The sequence below is a fragment of the Entelurus aequoreus genome, linkage group LG06 (assembly GCF_033978785.1).
Source record: "Entelurus aequoreus isolate RoL-2023_Sb linkage group LG06, RoL_Eaeq_v1.1, whole genome shotgun sequence".
NCBI lineage: Eukaryota > Metazoa > Chordata > Actinopteri > Syngnathiformes > Syngnathidae > Entelurus > Entelurus aequoreus.
In genome coordinates, this window is record NC_084736.1 from 31,109,133 (window position 1) to 31,132,928 (window position 23,796).

Below are 23,796 nucleotides of genomic sequence, written 5' to 3' on the forward strand. Positions count from 1 at the left end.
AAATAAAAACAGAATACAATGATTGGCTAATCCTTTTCAACTTATATTCAATTGAATAGACTGCAAAGACAAGATATTTAATGTTCACACTGAGAAACTTCATTATTTTTGGAAAATATTCATTAACTTAGAATTTAATGGCAGCAACACATTGCACAAAAGTTGTCATGGGCATTTTTACCACTGTGTTACATGGCCTTTCCTTTTAACAACACTCAGTAAACGTTTGGGAACTGAGGAGACACATTTTTGAAGTTTTTCAGGTGGAATTCTTTCCCATTCTTGCTTGATGTACAGCTTAAGTTGTTCAACAGTCCGCTGTTGTAACACGTGGCTTGGCATTGTCTTGCTGAAATAAGCAGGGGCGTCCATGGTAACGTTGCTTCGATGGCAACATATGTTGCTCCAAAACCTGTATGTACCTTTCAGCATTAATGGCGCCTTCACAGATGTGTAAGTTACCCATGCCTTGGGCACTAATACACCCCCATACCTTCACAGATGCTGGCTTTTCAACTTTGTGCCTAGAACAGTCCGGATGGTTCTTCTCCTCTTTGTTGCGGAGGACACAACGTCCACAGTTTCCAAAAACATTTTGAAATGTGGACTCGTCAGACCACAGAACACTTTTCCACTTTGCATCAGTCCATCTTAGATGAGCTCAGGCCCAGCGAAGCCGGCGGCGTTTCTGGGCGTTGTTGATAAATGGCTTTGGCTTTGCATAGTAGAGTTTTAACTTGCACTTACAGATGTAGCGACCAACTGTAGTTACTGACAGTGGTTTTCTGAAGTGTTCCTGAGCCCATGTGGTGATATCCTTTACTCACTGATGTCACTTTTTGATGCAGTACCGCCTGAGGGATCCACGGTCACGGGCATTCAATGTTGGTTTTCAGCCTTGCCGCTTACATGCAGTGATTTCCCCAGATTCTGATGATATTTTAATGATATTACGGACAGTAGATGGTGAAATCCCCAAATTCCTTGCAATAGCTTGTTGAGAAATGTTGTTCTTAAACAATTTGCTCAAGCATTTGTTGACAAAGTGGTGACCCTCACCCCATCCTTGTTTGTGAATGACTGAGCATTTCATGGAAGCTGCTTTTATACCCAATCATGGCACCCACCTGTTCCCAAATAGCCTGTTCACCTGTGGGATGTTCCAAATAAGTGTTTGATGAGCATTCCTCAACTTTCTCAGTCTTTTTTGCCACTTGTGCCAGCTTTTTTGAAACATGTTGCAGGCATCAAATTCCAAATGAGCTAATATTTGCAAAAAAATAACAAAGTTTTCCAGTTGGAACATCAAATATCTTGTCTTTGCAGTCTATTCAAATGAATATAAGTTGAAAATGATTTGCAAATCATTGTATTCTGTTTTTATTTACCATTTACACAACGTGCCAAACTTACTAGTTTTGGGTTTGTACTTGGAGTCTTTTGGAAGTCATGTCATCAGCCCCGAGCTTTGATTGACAGCTGCATGATTGACAGCTGCTTGATTAGATTCTTGGGCTGAAACCACAAACAAAAAAGAGCTTGTGGACTTGAAACTGGTTCCGATAAAACCACAGATGGAGACGCATCGATTTCTCTTCACAGGTCTGGAGATGCTGAACACCAAAGTGAAAGTTAGATAGAAGTGAAAGTTAGACAGAAATGAAAGTTATCCTCCGGATCAAGATGCGTGTCTTTAGTGTTCACTGGGAATCAAACTTTATCTACACAGCACTTTTCATGACAGATAATGATGTGTTTTTGTTCCGTGATGCATATTACTGGTAATTCTAACAATTCTGACTCACTAAAGCATCCCATGTGTGATGTTTGTAGTAGTGTTGTAAGGATATCAATATTTTGGTACCGGTACTGAAATTATTTCGATACTTTTCGATACGTTTCGGTACTTTTCTAAATAAAGGGGACCACAAAACAAATTGCATTATTGGCTTTATTTTAACAAAAAATGTTAGGGTACATTAAACATATGTTTATTATTGCAATTTAGTCCTTAAACAAAATAGTGAACATACTAGACAACTTGTCTTTTAGTAATAAGTAAACAACCAAAGGCTCCTAATTAGTCTGCTGGCGTATGCAGTAACATATTGTGTCATTTATCATTCTATTATTTTGTCAACATTATTAAGGACAAGTGGTAGAAAATGTATTATTAATCTACTTGTTCATTTACTGTTAATATCTGCTTACTTTGTCTTTTAACATGATCTATCTACACTTTTGTTAAAATGTAATAATCACTTATTCTTCTGTTGTTTGATACTTTACATTAGTTTCTGGATGATACCACAAGTTTAGGTATCACACCGATACTAAGTAGTTACAGGATCATACATTGGTCATATTCAAAGTCCTCATGTGTCCAGGGACATATTTCATGACTTTATAAATATAATGTAATTTTTTTTAAAAAGAAAGAAGATGTTGTGATGCCAAAAAATATTGACGTAATCATAGTAATATCGATTAGGTACGTGCCTGTACTTGATATCATTACAGTGGATGTTATGTGTAGATCCACCAATGGCATTTGTTTACATTTTGATGCCGGTCAGCTATGGTGTGTAGTGAAGCATGTTTAGCTATTCTTTGTCCTGCAGTGATAATGGTACTTGTAAGAAACATACTTTATTTGTCGCCATGGAGACCAGGATTAGGGACCAGTACGTTTCAGAGGCGGTATCGTACAGAAAATGATCCATTAGTATCACGGTACTATACTAATACCAGTATAACGTACAACCCTGGTCTGTAGGAGTGTTTTCATGCATATTTATACGTGCTATTGTAATGTCATCAAGCTAATGCCCTTAGCATTAGCTACTATGCTAACACGTTTACGAGTGTCTGTGTTAGTATTATTAACTTACTTTATTTTTGGTTTTATTCAGTTTCACAAATTCCTCAGTAAATTCAGAACGTCACCGTGGAGTTATTGAGTCTGTTTAGAATCTAAACAGACTCAATAACTCCACGGTGACGGGGTCTCAAACACGCGGCCCGCGGGCCAATTGCGGCCCGCGAGACGTTATTTTGCGGCCCCCACCTTAATAGGAAAGTTTAATGTTAGTGCGGCCCGCGAGTTTTAAATGAATGGCGCTTGACAGCGTTGTGTGCGGATTTTAAATGAATGGCGCTTGACAGCGTGTGTGCGGAGCTGAAGGAATCTACCAATCACGGTGTGGTATGAGGCTCCCCACAATGTCAATGGTGTACCGTGATGGCGCTGTCTTTAGTGTCCTCTAGAGACTGTCAGCGCATCATCTTTTTCTCCATACTAACCGTGTGCCGGCCCAGACACATGTTGTATGAAGCTTCTGCAGGCACACGCAAGTTATTGCAAGACATACTTGAGGAACAGCCATACTTGTCACACTGAGGGTGGTCATATTTTATTTTATTTATTTTTTAACACTGTTACAAATATGCGCCACACAGTGAACCCACACCAAACAATAATGACAAACATTTTGTGAGAACATCCGCACCGTAACACAACATAAACACAACAGAACAAATACCCAGAATCCTTTGCAGCCCTAACTCTTCCTGGCTACAAAAACACCCCCGGTACCCCCAACCCCGCCTCCTCCCAACCCCGCCCACCTTAACCCCCCCACACACACCTCAATCCCCCCCTCCATCTCCCGAATTCGGAGGTCTCAAGGTTGGCAAGTATTCATTGACGTCACTTGCGTGATGCAAGCAGAGAAACATTTTGCCGCTTTTCCACGACACCCGCACACGGTCTTCCTCCCTCCCTCCCTGCCTCCCTTGCTCGCCCGCCTGCTCGCTCCCGCCCCCGTTGTAAACAGTCCAAGCGGGGAAGACGAGCGGTCCTTCCAAAGCACTCCGCCGAAGGACCAAGCGACAATACAAAAGTGTGGTGCACTGGACCCCAGCGCTGATACTCCGACAGAGAGTCGCTGGGCGAATCAGACGTGTAACACGTTAGTGGTGATGTTAGCCCGTTCGAGGCTAATTGTGCTACCGTAACTGTAAAGTCCACGGTGAGCCGCCAACCCCCACTACCACCCACCCTCCCCACCGTTGACTCCAGACAGAGACGATTTTTGATGCAATATTTCTTTGTTGAGCACAGGGGCACCCCGACGTGTCTTATTTCATTTAATTTCTTTTCATTTTTATTTATCTCCTTCATTGATGTGCATCTTTGATCGATAGACAATTATACCTCACTTATTCAATTATACATTTACACACCAATGCCTGAGAAGGAGCAGGATGAAGAAAAATCTTATATTTTCCTGCCCCCTTTAACATAATACGTAGTCTTACTTAATGATATCATATAAACCAACAATTACATCCAAATATAATGAAAACAAACAAAAAAACACAAGAAGAGCAAAACTTCATGATGTACAAACCGAACAAAATAAACAAAAGACGTAATATACACCTCACAGGATGATATAAAACAAATACAAAACCAGGCAAAAAATAAGTTAAATAATAAATATAAAGCAAAATGTAAACACTTATGGCTGTCCATATGATCTTATTGTTCTGTCTTTATATATTTTTTCAATTGGAATATATTTTTACAATCCTTTATCTCATTGTAAAGAGAATTCCATAGTTTAACCCCCACCACTGATATACACATTTGTTTTAAAGTTGTCCTTGAATACTGATGTTGGAAATGACCTTTTCTTCTATGCTCTTCATTCTCAGAAGTGATGACAAACATTTTTTGTAAATTTGCTGGTAATGTTTTACTTTTAGCCTTAAACATGACACATCATGTCTGTAACTTTACTAGCTCCTGTAATTTCAATAAACCCAAATTAATAAATAATATGTTAGTGTGTTCTAAGTAATCTACTTTATGAATAATCCTTATAGCTCTTTTCTGTAGTTGATACAGAGAAAGTTGCAGTGCACAAGGAATACAATTTCAAACGTCATTATACAACTAGACATGCTGAGGAGTATGCAAAATACCAGGGAGATGAGAGAGTGAACCGGGTTGCAAATTTTAAAACCAGTCTACTGAGGCAACAAGATTTTGTCAAAAAAGCAAGCGAAAAGAGCGATGCAGCAGTCAAAGCTAGCTACATGGTGAGTGAGATGGTTGCTAGGGCGGGAAAGCCATTCAAAGAAGATGAATTCATTAAAAAGTGCATGTTAGATTTATTTTTAAGAAATCTTTTCTTGCGGCCCAGCCTCACCCAGTTTTTGCATCCAGTGGCCCCAAGGTAAATTGAGTTTGAGACCCCTGGTTTAGATGATTGGAGAGCTAGCTTGCGCAGCTAGTGGGTCCATGACCATGACTTGTGTTTTGTTTAATTAGCCGTTTTACAGCCACGTTAAAGACACCGTTTGGGAAAAAATTAAGGTATGTAAATAAACATTTACCAAATATTTATGTGCAAATAACAAATTCCACAATGTATATATCTGCGGCTAATATTTGGAAAATGTTTTCCCCTAAGATTTAGTGGGTGTGGCTTATCATTCATCCTTTAAAATATGGTTAGAACATAGCTCTGATACAGCGTTAAAGTTACATCATGTAATACGATATTGTAATGACCAGGGGGTGTACGCATACGATATTGATATTGGTCCAGTATCATTAAAAAAGACAAGTATCAGATGGTATCGGCTTGCATGCAGCGTGTTTACTTGTGTGTGATATCATGTGCGATACAAGCAGTCCTGCAGCGTGTTTACTTGCATGTGATATCATGCGCGATACAAGCAATCCTGCAGAGTATTTACATATGTGTGATATCATGTGCGATATAATCAATCCTGTAGAGTGTTTACTTATGTGTGATATCATGTGTGATACAAGCAGTCCTGCAACGTGTTTACTTGCGTGTGATATCATGCGCGATACAAAGCAATCCTGCAGAGTGTTTACATATGTGTGATATCATGTGCGATATAATCAATCCTGTAGAGTGTTTACTTATGTGTAATATCATGTGCGATACAAGCAGTCCTGCAGCGTGTTTACTTGCATGTAATATCATGCGCGATACAAGCAATCCTGCAGAGTGTTCACTTGTGTGTGATATCATGCGCAATACAGGCAGTCCTGCAGCGTGTTTACTTGTGTGTCATATCATGTGCGATACAAGCAGTCCTGCAGCGTATTTACTTGCGTGTGATGTCATGTGTGATACAAGCAGTCCTGCAGTTTTTACTCGTGTGTGATATCATGTGCGATACAAGCAGTCCTGCAGTGTGTTTACTTGTGTGTGATATCATGTACGATACAAGCAGTCCTGCAGAGTGTTTACTTGTGTGTGATATCATGTGTGGTACAAGCAGTCCTGCAGAGTGTTTACTTGTGTGTGGTATCATGTGCGATACAAGCAGTACTGCAGAGTGTTTAATTGTGTGTGATATCATGCGCAATACAGGCAGCCCTGCAGCGTGTTTACTTGCGTGTGATGTCATGTGCGATACAAGCAGTCCTGCAGTGTGTTTACTTGTGTGTGATATCATGTGCAATACAAGCAGTCCTGCAGAGTGTTTACTTGTGTGTGATATCATGTGTGGTACAAGCAGTCCTGCAGTGTGTTTACTCGTGTGTGATATCATGTGCGATACAAGCAGTACTGCAGAATGTTTACTTGTGTGAGACATCATGTGCATTACAAGCAGTGTTTCCGTGTGTGTGATATCATGTGCGATACAAGCAGAGCGGCAGCGTGTTTACTTGTGTGTGATATCATGTGCGACACAAGCAGTCCTGCAGAGTGACATCAAATGTCTAAGTGGGACAGTATTGACAGTCAAAGTTGTTATTGGTTGTGAAGGTCTGGAAATGATCAGTTATCGGTTCAAACTGCCATTATCATGCATCCCTAGTAATAATATTCCTAAGTGAACGATACTGCAGTGTAAAATGTGTCAATATGAACAAGTATCAAATAATTAAACTCGCATGTTACTTTAATAGTTAGAAAGTATCCAGTAACAAACGTGTCCGCATCATTCAACTTACTGTGCCTGGAGCCTAACTTCATGAATGATTGTTACCACAAGGTGTTGCAAAAAATAAAAATAATTACCACTCCACTTTAAATCAAAGACAGCATAAAACGGTTAATAATAAATATGTTCTCTGTGTAACTCATGTCACTCGATCAAAGCTTTTTTAAAGTTCCACACTACTGAATCACACAAGTATGTTGGTATCATATCGGATTCGTGTCAGTATCGGCCAAATTGTCAACATCAGAAGTGAAAAAAGTTTTTATCTGCCAAAACTCTTTTCTTCTTTTCTGGAAGTGTGACGTCACCGAGAAGAGGGAAGTGGCACTTCCTTCTAATCCTTTTCAAGATGTACAAACTGAGGTGTGACGAACATTTTTAGTAACGAATCTGAGTTTGACTTTCAGTTTCAACATCGAGGAGTCGCACTAATAATACACACACACACACACACACACACATATTTATATCACATACAGCTTATATTACAATACAAATAGTCCCTTTAAAGGGGGTGTCAAAGGTCTCCAGGGGAGCTGCAGCAGCTTGAAAAAAATCAAGAAAACATGACTTTTTTTGGTGGACTGCAGTTCAAACACGAGTTCATGTACTGAATACATACTTGCCAACCCTCCCGGATTTTCCGGGAGACTCCTGAAATTCAGCGCCTCTCCCGAAAACCTCCCGGAAGAAATTTTCTCCCGAAAATCTCCCGGTATTCAGCCGGAGCTGGAGGCCACGCCCCCTCCAGCTCCATGCGGACCTGAGTGCAGTGTGCGCACACAAGGAGACGAAGCAGAAGAACGAGGAAGTTACAGCCATGGCGACGCCGTCGACGAGCAAGATGAAGAAATACGCTTGCAAGTTCCAAAATGATTGGAAACAAGAATTTCAGTTCATCCAGGACAGTTGGAAGGGGAATGTTGCCTGTAAATTTTGTAGAACAGACTTCTCCATTGAACACGGTGGCCGAACGGATATACTCAGTCATGAACGGTCAGCGCAGCACAAAGCGTCCGCAGCGCAGCACCGTTCACAGCCCAGTATTATGGGCCACCTCGCTAAATGGAGACCCGAGGGTGTAACATATGCCGAGACAAAGATGGCTATGCTGATAGCTGGAAGCAACATCACGTTCTCATTTGCGGATGTCTTCAACAAATCCGTGAAGGATATGTTCCCGGATTCAGAGATCGCTCGCCAGTACGCAAATGGCAGAACAATGGCTACTCAAATAGTGAAAGGTAAGTGTTATTTATTTTTTTAGTAAGCAGAAAGCACAGTACAGTTAGTAGAACAACTGTGTTTTCATTACTGTGTATTTGATAGGTGCCATTGCCCCGGAATTGTATTGCATTGTACTTTCAAGTACAACAATGAGTAGATGAGTGTTATGTGTGTGTACATGTGTAAATAAATGAACACTGAAATTCAAGTATTTCTTTTATTTATATATATAATAAAATAAATATATATATATATATATATATATATATATATATATATATATATATATATATATATATATATATATATATATATATATATATATATATATATATATATATATATATACATATATATATACATACAGTATATATATATATATATATATATATATATATATATATATATATATGTATATATATATATATATATATGTGAAATACTCGAGTTGGTGAATTCTAGCTGTAAATATACTTCTCCCCTCTTAACCACGCCCCCCGCACCCAACCACGCCCCCGCCCCCCACCTCCCGAAATCGAAGGTGTCACGCCAAATTTCTCCCCCCCTACAAACCCCCCCCCCCCCTCATTTACTTCCGGGGTCACGTTTCCTCTTACGTCATCCCATAGCTTGTGTTTGTAAATTGTTTTTTTTTTTTACTGAATATGAATATTTTAACGGAATATGACGGCAGTGCGGTATAAAGCCTGGCCGCCAGAGGGCGCCATTGTGTTTCTCCACGGAGAGGAACGTTAAAGGCCTACTGAAATGAATTTTTTTTATTTAAACGGGGATAGCAGATCCATTCTATGTGTCATACTTGATCATTTCGCGATATTGCCATATTTTTGCTGAAAGGATTTAGTAGAGAACATCGACGATAAAGTTTGTAACTTTTGATTGCTGATAAAAAAAAGCCTTGCCTGTAGCGTGACGTCACAGGCTGAAGGGCTCCTCACATTTCCCCATTGTTTACAATGCAGCGAGAGCGATTCGGACCGAGAAAGCGACGATTACACCATTAATTTGAGCGAGGATGAAAGATTCGTGGATGAGGAACGTGAGAGTGAAGGACTAGAGTGCAGTGCAGGACGTATCTTTTTTTCGCTCTGACCGTAACTTAGGTACAAGGGTTCATTGGATTTCACACTTTCTCCTTTTTCTATTGTGGATCACAGATTTCTATTTTAAACCACCTCGGATACTATATCCTCTTGAAAATGAGAGTCGAGAACGCGAAATGGACATTCACAGTGACTTTTATCTCCACGACAATACATCGGCGAAGCACTTTAGCTACGGAACGTAATAGCATCGTGGTTGAATGCAGATAGAAACAAAATAAATAAACCCCTAACTGGAAGGATAGACAGAAAATCAACAATACTATTAAACCATGGACCTGTAACTACACGGTTAATGCTTTCCAGCTTGGCGAAGCTTAACAATGCTGTTGCTAACGACGCCATTGAAGCTAACTTAGCAACGGGGCCTCACGGATATGTTGAAGAGGTTCATTTAGCCTACTAATGTGTATTTATAAATGGTTGATTTATATAGGCTAGTAAGGTAAAGTTTTGTACCTGACAAGTTTCGGCTATCTTGCTTCTGCAGCCTTCCTCAGAGGTGTCACGTGATGTTAGCGTGACGTCATCTGTGACGTGTTATATGGATTGTTCCATCCCACCTGAAGTGGTGGGATGGCGGTGTCTCCTGGTGTGCGCCGGGGGTCGGGCGGGGCGCCCCCTGTCGTCCGGATGTCCACCAAACGGCCGGGGGCGGCCCTGCAGGACTGTGTCCCAGGTGTGGGATAGTTGGTAGGCTCCCTCGTCCCTATTGACAGTCAGGGCCGCCCCCGGCCGTTTGGTGGACATCCGGACGACAGGGGGCGCCCCGCCCTACCCCCGGCGCACACCAGGGGACACCACCATCCCACCTGAAGTGGTGGGATGGAACAATCCATATAACACGTCACAAATGACGTCACGCTAACATCACGTGACACCTCTGAGGAAGGCTCCAGAAGCAAGATAGCCGAAACTTGTCAGGTACAAAACTTTACCTTACTAGCCTATATAAATCAACCATTTATAAATAAAAAAGGGACCTCACAGAGCTATGATAAAAACATTAGCACTCCACCTACGCGAGCCAGCCCTCTTCTGCTCATCAACACCCGTGCTCACCTGCGTTCCAGCGATCGACGGAAGGACGAAGGACTTCACCCGATAATCCGTGCGGTCGGCGGCTAGCGTCGGATAGCGCGTCTGCTATCCAAGTCAAAGTCCTCCTGGTTGTGTTGCTACAGCCAGCCGCTAATACACCAATCCCACCAACAACTTTCTTCTTTGCAGTCTTCATTGTTCATTAAACAAATTGCAAAAGATTCACCAACACAGATGTCCAGAATACTGTGGAATTTTGCGATGAAAACCGAGCTTTTTGTATTGGATTCAATGGTGTCCGAATACTTCCGTTTAACTAGTGACGTCACGCGCATACGTCATCATACATAGACGTTTTCAACCGGAAGTTTAGCGGGAAATTTAAAATTGCACTTTATAAGTTAACCCGGTCGTATTGGCATGTGTTGCAATGTTAAGATTTCATCATTGATATATAAACTATCAGACTGCGTGGTCGGTAGTAGTGGGTTTCAGTAGGCCTTTAAAGAGAAAGTGAAATATTGCAAGAGGTCACATTCAGTTTGGGAGTGTTTTTGTTTCAAGATGAGAAGAGGAAACTTTCACTTTCACTATTACGTTTTACTTTCGTTCTCTACACCTCCAGCTCTTCCTCATGAAGTACAATCTTTCAAATGTATTTATAATAATATTACATATTATATTAGTAATATATATATATTATATTTAGGGATGTCCGATAATATCGGGCTGCCGATATTATCGGCCGATAAATGCTTTAAAATGTAATATCGGAAATTATCGGTATCGGTTTCATAAAGTAAAATGTATGACTTTTTAAACGCCGCTGTGTACACGGACGTAGGGAGAAGTACAGAGCGCCAATAAACCTTAAAAGCACTGCCTTTGCGTGCTGGCCCAGTCACAAAATATCTACGGCTTTTCACACACACAAGTGAATGCAAGTATACTTGGTCAACAGCCATACAGGTCACACTGAGGGTGACCGTATAAACAACTTTAACACTGTTACAAATATGCGCCACACTGTGAACCCACACCAAACAAGAATGACAAACACATTTCGGGAGAACATCCGCACTAACTCTTCCGGGAAGCTACAATATACACCCCCCGCTACCCCCTACCCCCACCCCCACCTCAACCTCCTCATGCTCTCTCAGGGAGAGCATGTCCCAAATTCCAAGCTGCTGTTTTGAGGCATGTTAAAAAAAATTATGCACTTTGTGACTTCAATAATAAATATGGCATTGCCATGTTGGCATTTTTTTCCATAACTTGAGTTGATTTATTTTGGAAATCCTTGTTACATTGTTTAATGCATCCAGCGGGGGGCATCACAACAAAATGAGGCATAATGTGTTAATTCCACGACTGTATATATCGGTATCGGTTGATATCGGAATCGGTAATTAAGAGTTGGACAATATCGGAATATCGGATATCGGCAAAAAAGCCATTATCGGACATCTCTAATTATATTATATTAATATATTATACTTTACAGAGACTCATCTGACACCAGAGTCTCCTCTGCTGGCATCAAGGTCAAAACTGGGAGGAAGTGGAAGGCACAGGAGGCCGTTGACCAGGCAGAAGCAAGGCTGAGAGATGGCGTCTTAGTAGGTGCTGTGGCAGTCGGACGAGCTGGGCTGGGTAGCCATACAAGACCACGCTACAACAAAGCCCAGGGTCGAGAGAGACGGCTGATGGTGCAGGGAGAGATCCGTGCAGAGGTTGAGGAGGAACGCCGGAGCAAGACAGTGGCCATGCCAGCAAGGAGCCTGGACAAATTGGGACCACGCATCTACCCGGAAGATCACCTGGACAGAACTTTGGAAGTCAGAACCAGCAAGACTCAAGTTCCTGATCCAGTCAGTGTATGATGTCCTCCCAAGTCCATCTAATCTTCATTGCAGGGGGCTAGTAGAAACACCTGAATGTCCACTGTGCAAGGCACGGGGTTCCCTGGAGCACATCCTGAGCTGCTGCCCTAAAGCCCTGGGAAATGACAATGAGCATTATTACACTAAAAATGGAGCAATATGAATACCAATAGAAATAGTGCTATTGATAATAAACAATACCAGTACTTTACCTTTATTATCAACAATCCAATTGTTCAAATGCAACAATACATATACGTAATGATAACTTGAGATACGAAAGAATGCAGAAAAATGGAGGGGAAGAAAGAGAAGCAACCTTAACCTTGTAGATTGTTATAGTAATAATAGGTTAAGCTTTGTCAGTGTGCCATGTGTTATACCCAGTTTACCCTAGGGCAACAATGTTAATATATGTTTGATGAAACGTGATTATGTGCATAAGTGTATGTGTGCATATGTACTTGTATATGTACAGTATGTGTATGTGTGCTTGTACAGTGAATGTATATGTACAGTATGTGTATATGTGTGTACAGCGAATGTATATGTACAGTATGTGTATACAGTATGTGTGTTTGAACAGTGAATGTATATGTACAGTATATGTAAATGTGTGTTTGTACAGTGAATGTATATGTACAGTATATGTATGTGTGTGTTTGTACAGTGAATGTATATGTACAGTATGTGTATATGTATGTTTTTACAGTGAATGTATATGTACAGTATGTGTATACAGTATGTTTGTATAATGAATGTGCGTGTGGATGTACGAACTTTGAGTGTGTAAATATGTACTGTATTTATTTGTATATGTATGTGGGAGCGTAGGTACCTATGTATGTCTGTATGTATGTGTGTGAGTATATGTGAATTTGCATGTACAATACATTTGACTCCCAGTGTGTGCGGGAGCCAGAGTACGGCCCCAGCCTCCCCGAGAACCCATCCCACAAACAGTAGGTGTGGTGCCCAGGGAACCAGGGGCCACCGCCCCCACGCAGCCAAGCCGGACAGCGACAGGAACCCCAGAGCCTGGCCCACCGTGCTGCCCACAAGGGCCAGCAGCAGGCCGCAGACAGACGCACCCGGCAGAGGACAAGGCACGAGAAAAACAGGGGGCAGCCAGACCCCAAGCCAGCGAGAGACCACACCCCACACGGACAGAAAGGCGGGACGCCCCGCCCGAGGGGCCCGGAGACCCCCCGCAACCGGACGGGAAGACCGCCCCCGCCCCACCGGCAACAGGGCCCCCACGAGCCCCCCCACCCCCGGAGAGCGCGGCGAGGCCAGCCCACGGCCACCCCACGGCCACCCCACCCAAGCCGGCCGCCACAGGACCACCCAGCACGGGGCCACAGGAACCACCCACCCCACCCACAGGGACCCCAACGATGGAGATGGAACAACCAGCAACCTCCCCGCCGAGTCCCCCGCCCTGAGGTAGGGGAATAAATAAATAAAATAAATAAATACATAATAATAATAATAATAATAATAATAATAATATTAATAAAATATATTAAAAAAAAAAAAAAAAAAAAAAAAAAGGAAAAAAAAAAAATTAGATCTATTTATAAAAAAAATAAATAAATAAATAAATAAAAAAAGAATTAAAAGAAGATCACAGACATGCTGACACACAAGGTCGCTACCCCAACGACTGGCCGACTCGCAGCACCTCGGAATACCCTGCAGCACCAAGCCACCACAGTAGACGCAGGGACCAGACCTAGCAGGCCCCAACCAAGACGGGCACCCGGAAGGGATGGACGGCGGGACCCAGGAGCTCCAGACACGCAGTCCGGATGCAGTAGCCTGAGGCGCCGACCCCCACCCGACAGGCAGGCCCAGAACGTACCCCCAGAAATATACATACATATATATATACATACACATAAACATACACATGTACACATACACACACATACACATGCATACACATACACATATATATATACATACATACATACATACATACATACACACACACACATACACATACATATACACAGTTTGTCAGCCCCGACAACCACCACGCTCTAAGTTAAGAGTTCACATCTCCAGTTTCACTGACTGACTTTGCCCAAAACAATGTAGTAATTACTCTTAGTCTTCACTGAGGAATAGTGTAAACACAATAAACATATCACTCTAATAACAAGAGCATAAAACAAATAATAATCAGTCAGTGCTGACTACATTGTAAATAATGTAAATAATTCAATGTGATTATCTTGTGTGATGACTGTATTATGATGATAGTATATATGATAGTATATATCTGTATCATGAATCAATTTAAGTGGACCCCGACTTAAACAAGTTGAAAAACGTATTCGGGTGTTACCATTTAGTGGTCAATTGAATATGTACTTCACTGTGCAACCTACTAATAAAAGTCTCAATCAATCAATCAAAACCCTTACTACTCCTCCTCCTCCTTCTCCACTTTCTGCAGTCCGAGCATAATGTGGAGATTTTTTTTAAAGAAGATAAGCATTTCGGCATGTTGTGCGGCAATACACTTTTTAACCTCTTTGTGCATCTGGGGTATAGTTTTGTCTACAATGTAGTGGCGGCTAGGAATAATGTAGCGAGGTTCGAGGTACTCCATTAAGCGTTTAAACCCGACATTACTCACCACCGACAGGGGCTGGTCATCAAGCACAATAAACTGGGCTATCTTTTCTGTTATGACCATTGCCTTTTTGCTGTCCCGTGGTAGTTTGTCATGTCTTGCAAAGCTTTCGGCCAGCGTGGGTTGCTGAAGCGAGCTAGAGGTTTGTTGCTTCGCCTTGCTGCTCTCGCGAAAATCCTCATGTTCTTTTTTGTGGTGTTTTTTCAAATGTGCGATGAGGTTGCTTGTATTGAACCTTCCCGGTTCTGTCCCTCCACGGGACACTTGCGCCTGACAAATGTTGCATTTAGTGGCAACGTCTTTGTCCGAGTTTAGGTTAAAATACTTCCACACAGCCGACATCACTACACTTTGCTGCAAGCACACGCGTTGTCGTTGTTGTGATCACGTGGGCTGTGCATGATGCTGGATCAGAGACGCTCTTCTTCCGCGGCCGGCACCAACGTTAATTAAGGGGCATTGCCGCCACCTACTGTGTTGGAGTGTGATCAAACCAGAGTCACCTATTATAGAAGTGCTGCAGCGGAAAATGGACAGCTTATATCGGAGCGCTTATATCGGAGTTTTTAGATTCAGTCCGATAAAATCCGATATTAACTTTTTTGGCTAATATCGGACTGATTTCCGATATCAATATCGGATCGGGACATCCCTACTGATTTTGTCTTATTTTGAAATAACTTTAGTTATTTTGTGTCTGATTTTGTCTTATTTTGGAGTAACTTCAGTTATTTTGTGTCTGATTTTGTCCTAGTATGGAGTAACTTCAGATATTATGTGTCTGATTTTATATTATTTTGAAATTCATAACATGAGTTACAACAAGTATGTTCCATGTTCCTCCGACTATTAAAAAAACCCTCAAACCAATATATATATAATAAATAAATAAATGATAAATGGGTTATACTTGTATAGCGCTTTTCTACCTTCAAGGTACTCAAAGCGCTTTGACAGTATTTCCACATTCACCCATTCACACACTGATGTCGGGAGCTGCCATGCAAGGCGCTAACCAGCAGCCATCAGGAGCAAGGGTGAAGTGTCTTGCCCAAGGACACAACGGACGTGACTAGGATGGTAGAAGGTGGGGATTGAACCCCAGTAACCAGCAACCTTCCGATTGCTGGCATGGCCACTCTACCAACTTCGCCACGCCGTCCCTAATAATAATAATAATAACCGTCCATAATAATAATAACAATACTAACTAATACAAACCCCGTTTCCATATGAGTTGGGAAATTGTGTTAGATGTAAATATAAACGGAATACAATGATTTGCAAATCCTTTTCAATCCATATTCAATTGAATGCAATACAAAGACAAGATATTTGATGTTCAAACTCATAAACTTTTTTTTTTTTGTGCAAATAATAATTAACTTAGAATTTCATGGCTGCAACACGTGCCAAAGTAGTTGGGAAAGGGCATGTTCACCACTGTGTTACATCACCTTTTCTTTTAACAACACTCAATAAGCGATTGGGGAGGAAACTAATTGTTGAAGCTTTGAAAGTGGAATTCTTTCCCATTCTTGTTTTATGTAGAGCTTCAGTCGTTCAACAGTCCGGTGTCTCCGCTGTGGTATTTTACGCTTCATAATGCGCCACACATTTTCGATGGGAGACAGGTCTGGACTGCAGGCGGGCCAGGAAAGTACCCGCACTCTTTTTTTTACGAAGCCACACTGTTGTAACACGTGCTGAATGTGGCTTGTCATTGTCTTGCTGAAATAAGCAGGGGCGTCCATGAAAAAGACGGCGTTTAGATGGCAGCATATGTTGTTCCAAAACCTGTATGTACCTTTCAGCATTAATGGTGCCTTCACAGATGTGTAAGTCACCCATGCCTTGGGCACTAATGCACCCCCATACCATCACAGATGCTGGCTTTTCAACTTTGCGTCGATAACAGTCTGGATGGTTCGCTTCCCATTTGGTCCGTATGACACAATATCGAATATTTCCAAAAACAATTTGAAATGTGGACTCGTCAGACCACAGAACACTTTTCCACTTTGCATGAGTCCCTCTTAGATGATCTCGGGCCCAGAGAAGCCGGCGGCGTTTCTGGATGTTGTTGATAAATGGCTTTCGCTTTGCATAGTAGAGCTTTAACTTGCACTTACAGATGTAGCGACCAACTGTATTTAGTGACAGTGGTTTTCTGAAGTGTTCCTGAGCCCATGTGGTGATATCCTTTAGAGATTGATGTCGGTTTTTGATACAGTGCCATCTAAAGGAATCGAAGGTCACGGTCATTCAATGTTGGTTTTCGGCCATGCCGCTTACGTGGAGTGATTTCTCCAGATTCTCTGAACCTTTTGATGATATTATGGACCGTAGATGTTGAAATCCCTAAATTTCTTGCAATTGCACTTTGAGAAACGTTGTTCTTAAACTGTTTGACTATTTCCTCGCGCAGTTGTGGACAAACGGGTGTACCTTGCCCCATCCTTTCTTGTGAAAGACTGAGCATTTTTTGGGAAGCTGTTTTTATACCCAATCATGGCACCCACCTGTTCCCAATTAGCCTGCACACCTGTGAGATGTTCCAAATAAGTGTTTGATGAGCATTCCTCAACTTTATCAGTATTTATTGCCACCTTTCCCAACTTCTTTGTCACGTGTTGCTGGCATCAAATTCTAAAGTTAATGATTATTTGCAAAAAAAAAAAGTTTATCAGTTTCAACATCAAATATGTTGTCTTTGTAGCATATTCAACTGAATATGGGTTGAAAATGATTTCCAAATCATTGTATTCCGTTTATATTTACATCTAACACAATTTTCCAACTCATATGGAAACGGGGTTTGTACATAACTATTATAATAACTGTGACTATCAATAATGATGGAGGTGTATCATAGTATATATTACACTGTAGGAGGTATATAATTACAGTATTAGTGATAACTACTACTGGCGTCCTCTGCAGTGGACATATTTAGATTTTTTACATTTTTATTAATAGCTCTTAAATGCTCTTTTTTTAAATTGTATTTTTGACATCTACAATCAAGAAATACCTTTAAACACACGTCACATGTTCTTTTTGTTTCTCCAACAAGTAGCCCACAAGAATTAAATAGAAAATTAAAAAAATATGATAAAATAATAATTTAAAAAAACATGCGTCAGTCAAATAAAAAGAGGCATATATGTGTGTGTGTGTGTGTGTAAATATATATATATATATATATATATATATATATATATATATATATATATATATATATATAGTTTATTTTGTAGTAACTTCAGTTATTTTGTGTCTGATTTTGTCTTATTTTGTAGTAACTGAATTTATTATGTCTCTGATTTTGTCTTATTTCGAAATAACTTGAGTTATTAAGTGTCTGATTTTGTCTTACTTTGAAATAACTTGAGTTACTATGTGTCTTATTTTGGAGTAACTTCAGTTATGTGTCTGATTTTGTCTTATTTTAAAATAACTTCAGTTATTTTGTGTCTGATTTTGTCTTATTTTGTAGTAACTCAATTTATTATGTGTCTGATTTTGTCTTATTTCGAAATAACTTGAGTTATTAAGTGTCTGATTTTGTCTTATATTGAAATAACTTGAGTTACTATGTGTCTTATTTTGGAGTAACTTCAGTTATGTGTCTGATTTTGTCTTATTTTAAAATAACTTCAGTTATTTTGTGTCTGATCTTGTCTTATTTTGTAGTTCCTTCATTTATTATGTGTCAGATGTTGTCTTATTTTGAAATAACTTGAGTTATTATGTGTCTAATTTTGTCTTATTTTGAAATAACTTCGGTTATTTTGAGTCTGGTTTTGTCTTATGTTGAATTAACTTCAGTTAATATTTGTCTGATTTGGTCTTATTTTGAAATAACTTCAGTTATTTTGTGTCTGGTTTTGTCTTATGTTGAGTTAACTTCAGTTAATATTTGTCTGATTTTGAAGTAACTTCTGTTATTTTGTGTCTGATGTTGTCTTATTTTGAAATAGCTTAATTTATTTGGTCTTGTTTTGGAGTAACTTCACTTATTTTTAGGATGTCCGATAATGGCTTTTTGCCGATATCCGATATTCCGATATTGTCCAACTCTTTAATTACCGATACCGATATCAACCGATACTGATATCAACCGATATATACAGTCGTGGAATTAACACATTATTATGTCTAATTTGGACAACCAGGTATGGTGAAGATAAGGTACTTTAAAAAATAATAATAATAATAAAATAAGATAAATAAATTAAAAACATTTTCTTGAATAAAAAAGAAAGTACAACAATATAAAAACAGTTACATAGAAACTAGTAATTAATGAAAATGAGTAACATTAACTGTTAAAGGTTAGTACTATTAGTGGACCAGCAGCACGCACAATCATGTGTGCTTACGGACTGTATCCCTGCAGACTGTATTGATATATATTGATATATAATGTAGGAACCAGAATATTAATAACAGAAAGAAACAACCCTTTTGTGTGAATGAGGAGGGAGCTTTTTTGGGTTGGTGCATTAATTGTAAGTGTATCTTGTGTTTTTTTTAATGTTGATTTAATTTAAAAAAAACAAAAAAAAACAAAAAAAAAACGATACCGATAATAAAAAAAACGATACCAATAATTTCCGATATTACATTTTAACGCATTTATCGGCCGATAATATCGGCCGGCCGATATTATCGGACATCCCTACTTATTTTGTCTGATTTTGTCTTTACACATAAATATATGTGTATATAGGTGTGTATATATATATATATATATATATATATATATATATATATATATATATATATATATATATATATATATATATATATATATATATATATATATACACACATATACATATATATATATATATATATATATATATATATATATATATATATATATATATATATATATATATATATATACACACACATATACATATATATATACATATATATATATATATATATATATATATATATATATATATATATATATATATATATATATATATATATATATATATATATATATATATATATATATATATATATATATATGTGTGTGTGTGTGTGTGTGTGTGTGTGTGTGTGTGTGTGTGTGTGTGTGCATGTTAAAAAAAATTGCAGCACAAGCGATTGGGACACATTTGGGGAGATGTTGCTGTGGTTATGAATAATAACACGATAATTACACATTAGTAACATCAACACCAACACGCTAATAACATTTAAAAAAAAACTATAATAGTTCAACAAAAACATGTGCAGCACAAAGAAATTGAACAAGTCCGTGGAGATTTTGACAAGGTTGCTTTTAGAGGGCGTTATATATAAAATTGGTCTGGTAGCCAACGAAGTTAAATATGAAATTTAATTGATTTATTTCAGCCGTGTTCATATTTGTGTCAAAAATCATTTTGTCAACAAAATATGACTTTAACGTCCTGTAACATGTGCCTGCTGTGTGACACAATGACCAGCAGAGGGCGACTCCTGCACTTCCTCGTTGACTCGTACACAGTGAGTACGGTCGTCAACAAATAGCCCCTACTCAAACGTTTAAACGTTTTTAACGGAAAATTTTAAACTGTTTTAACGGAAAATAACTTCTTATAATCGACTTACGGTGTCGTCTCTGTGATGTTTCACGGGGGACGGCAACGGATTTGTTTAACACATGTAGAAATGTCCGCCATATTTTCTACACTGAATCGGGAAGTTACAGAAAGTGATCTAACGGATGTGAGGTCATCAACAAGGCCCTTATCGATTACAAAATAAAATATTTTTTAGCAACAATTTGAACCACTGTAGTTATACTGTATGTTTCTTTTGCACGTTAAAATAGAAAAGAGAACATATTTAAACAAAGGGTTTACATGTTTGGAACTTGTTAACTTGTGTCACTATTAGTGGTTAAATGTTTATATTTTTCACAATTAGTAATGAGCGTCTGTGTGCGTGTGTTATTTTAGTCACTTAACATTAGTCAGACTACAACAATGACAGATTAAGATTAGAGTTAGAGTTTGAGTTTAGAGTTTGAGTTTATTTCGAACATGCAAGCATACAACATGATACATCACAATTTCCAGTTTATCTTTTCAACATGTTTGAAAAGGAGTAGGAAGAAGCAGAGCTTATTTAATCCTACCCCTTTTCTTTACATAACAGTTGCTGAAACTTTTTAATTCACTTCCTGTTCTCAATGTATTCACAATAACTCCATAGGTAATCACAATAAAAATAAATAAATAAATAATAGTAAGAATTTAATAATAATAATTGGTGAAGTAAGTCATATTTCATGTGAGGAGATAAGTAAGATTACTTTAAGAATGAATGAGTGGATGGATGAAATAAATTGAGAATGTTTGTCATGGTTCTTCTTCTTTGTACTTTGTAAACACTTTAAGTTTGAAGAGTTTCTTGAAGTGGATCATATTAGTACATTGTTTGATTGCTTTGCTTAATCCATTCCATAATTTAATTCCACATATTGATATACTGAAGGTCTTAAGTGTTGTACGTGCGTACAAATGTTTTAAATTAATTTTTTCTCTAAGATTATATTTCTCCTCTTTTGTTGAGAAGAATTGTTGTATATTCTTGGGTAGCAGGTTATAGTTTGCTTTGAGCATAATTTTAGCTGTTTGCAAATTCACTATGTCGTGGAATTTCAGTATCTTTGATTCAATAAATAAAGGATTTGTATGTTCTCTATATCCAACATTATGTATTATTCTAACTGATCTTTTTTGTAACACCGTTAATGAATGAAGTGTACTTTTGTAATTATTTCCCCATATTTCTACACAGTAGCTCAGATATGGTAACACTAGTGAGCAGTAGAGAATATGAAGTGATTTTTTGTCTAGAACATGTTTTGCTTTATTCATTATTGACGTGTTTCTTGCTACTTTATGTTGTATATTTTTTACGTGAGATTTCCAGTTCAATTTATCATCAATCATTATACCTAGAAATTTGGTTTCATTTACTCTTTCAATTTCTATTCCGTCTATTTGTATTTGTGTTTGACTTTCTCTACTACTGTTACCAAATAGCATTATTTTAGTTTTGCTGAGATTCAACGATAATCTATTTTTGTCAAACCATCTCTTTAATTTGTTAATTTCTTCTGTTATTATTTGTATTATCTCCTGTGTGTTCTCTCCTGAACAAAACGCTGTTGTATCATCCGCAAATAATACTAACTTTAAATCTTTTGTAACTTTACAAATGTCATTTATATAGAGATTGAATAATTTAGGTCCTAGTATTGATCCCTGAGGTACACCACAGGATATATTTAGCGTTGTAGACATGTGTTCGCCTAGCTTCACGTATTGTTTTCTGTTCGTTAGATAACTTCTTATCCAGTTTAAGACTAACCCTCTGATGCCATATCGTTCTAGTTTTTTGATTAAAATATTGTGATTAATTGTGTCAAATGCTTTAGTTAGATCCATAAAAACTGCTGCTGCACATTTTTTACTGTCTATTGCAGGGGTCACCAACCTTTTTGAAACCAAGGGCTACTTCTTGGGTACTGATTAATGCGAAGGGCTACCAGTTTGATAACCACTTAAATAAATTGCCAGAAGTAGCCAATTTGCTCAATTTACCTTTAACTCTGTTATTATTAATAATTAATTATATTTATCTTTGTGGAAACACTGATCATCTTAATGATTTCTCACAATAAATATATATAGAAACAGATAAATATCAATATGCAACACTTTATTTTTATATTTTCTCTAAGTGCACATTTTTCAAATTGAACATGTTCAAATCATCACTTCTAAGACAGTCTTGTGAAATCACAATATCCCATTTTAACTAGCTAGCCACTAACATTTTTTAACAAATCATGAATTACTTTGCACCATGTTTGTACAAATAATAACTCATGTAAAATACAAAAGTAAACTCTCAAATGTTTAAATCATGTCACACTTTGAACTGGACACCAAATCTGTTATCTGTTTCTTTGTCAGTTAGTGGGAAGCCTGGCATTGCATGCTGTTAACTAGTGTGTTGTACTCTGGTGTGTAACTTGACACTGCAACTCTGAGTGAGTCTTGCAGATGTGCATCAGTGAGGCGTGTTCTGTGTTTGTTCTTGATGAAGTTCATGTCAGAAAAGGCTGATTCACAAAGATAAGATTTTTCCTCATTGTTTGCGGAACCTTCTTAATCTTTTGGACATATTTTCACAGCAATCTGGCCTTAAGCTTAATTATGATAAATGTAAAATGTTAAGGATCGGAAATCTAAAGGGAACGTCCTTTCGAATGGAATGCAAAGTGCCTGTTTTGTGGACAGGTGGACCAGTTAACATACTTGGTGTTGTTGTCCCAGAAAATCTGGAAGATCTAGGCTCAGTAAAGTATGATAATCGACTAAGAAAGCTGGACAAAATTATGCAATTATGGAAAGGGAAATCCCTAACCTTGTATGGTAAAATGTCTATTGCCAACTCGTTAATTATTCCTCAATTTATTTATTTGTTTTTGTCATTACCAGCTCCATCACAAAACTTTTTTAAGATTTATGAGCGGAGGGTCTTCGATTTTGTCTGGAACGGCAAACCAGAAAAGATTAAAAGAAAGGTTTTGTACAAAGAGTATGAATATGGGGGCCTGAAACTTCTCAACCTTGAAGCTATGTGTCTGTCTTTAAAAGCATCAATTGTTCCAAAGATGTATTTAAACATTGAGTGGTACACAAATGTCCTGTTGGACAAAAAACATGTACTGTATCAAAAGAAATTGTATCCTTTTTTACAAGTGATCCCCTCCCAGAGAGTCTGCTGGGAAACATGGCGGGGTTCATAAAGGAAACAATCCACTCATAGTGGTGTTTTCAATTTTATGTGCCAG

At 38.6% G+C, this 23,796-nt stretch overlaps 1 protein-coding gene across 1 annotated transcript; it reads right to left on the reverse strand.

Annotated features, from left to right (window-relative positions):
• Nucleotides 1-11,586: 11,586 nt before the first annotated feature.
• LOC133651515 (E3 SUMO-protein ligase ZBED1-like) lies at nt 11,587-15,311 on the reverse strand. Its single transcript, XM_062049470.1, has 2 exons — nt 14,922-15,311; nt 11,587-12,389 (listed from the first exon to the last, which is right to left on the reverse strand). The coding sequence occupies exons 1-2, from the start codon at nt 15,258-15,260 to the stop codon at nt 12,312-12,314; spliced, it is 417 nt and encodes a 138-aa protein (XP_061905454.1). The 5' UTR covers nt 15,261-15,311; the 3' UTR covers nt 11,587-12,311.
• Nucleotides 15,312-23,796: the final 8,485 nt, after the last annotated feature.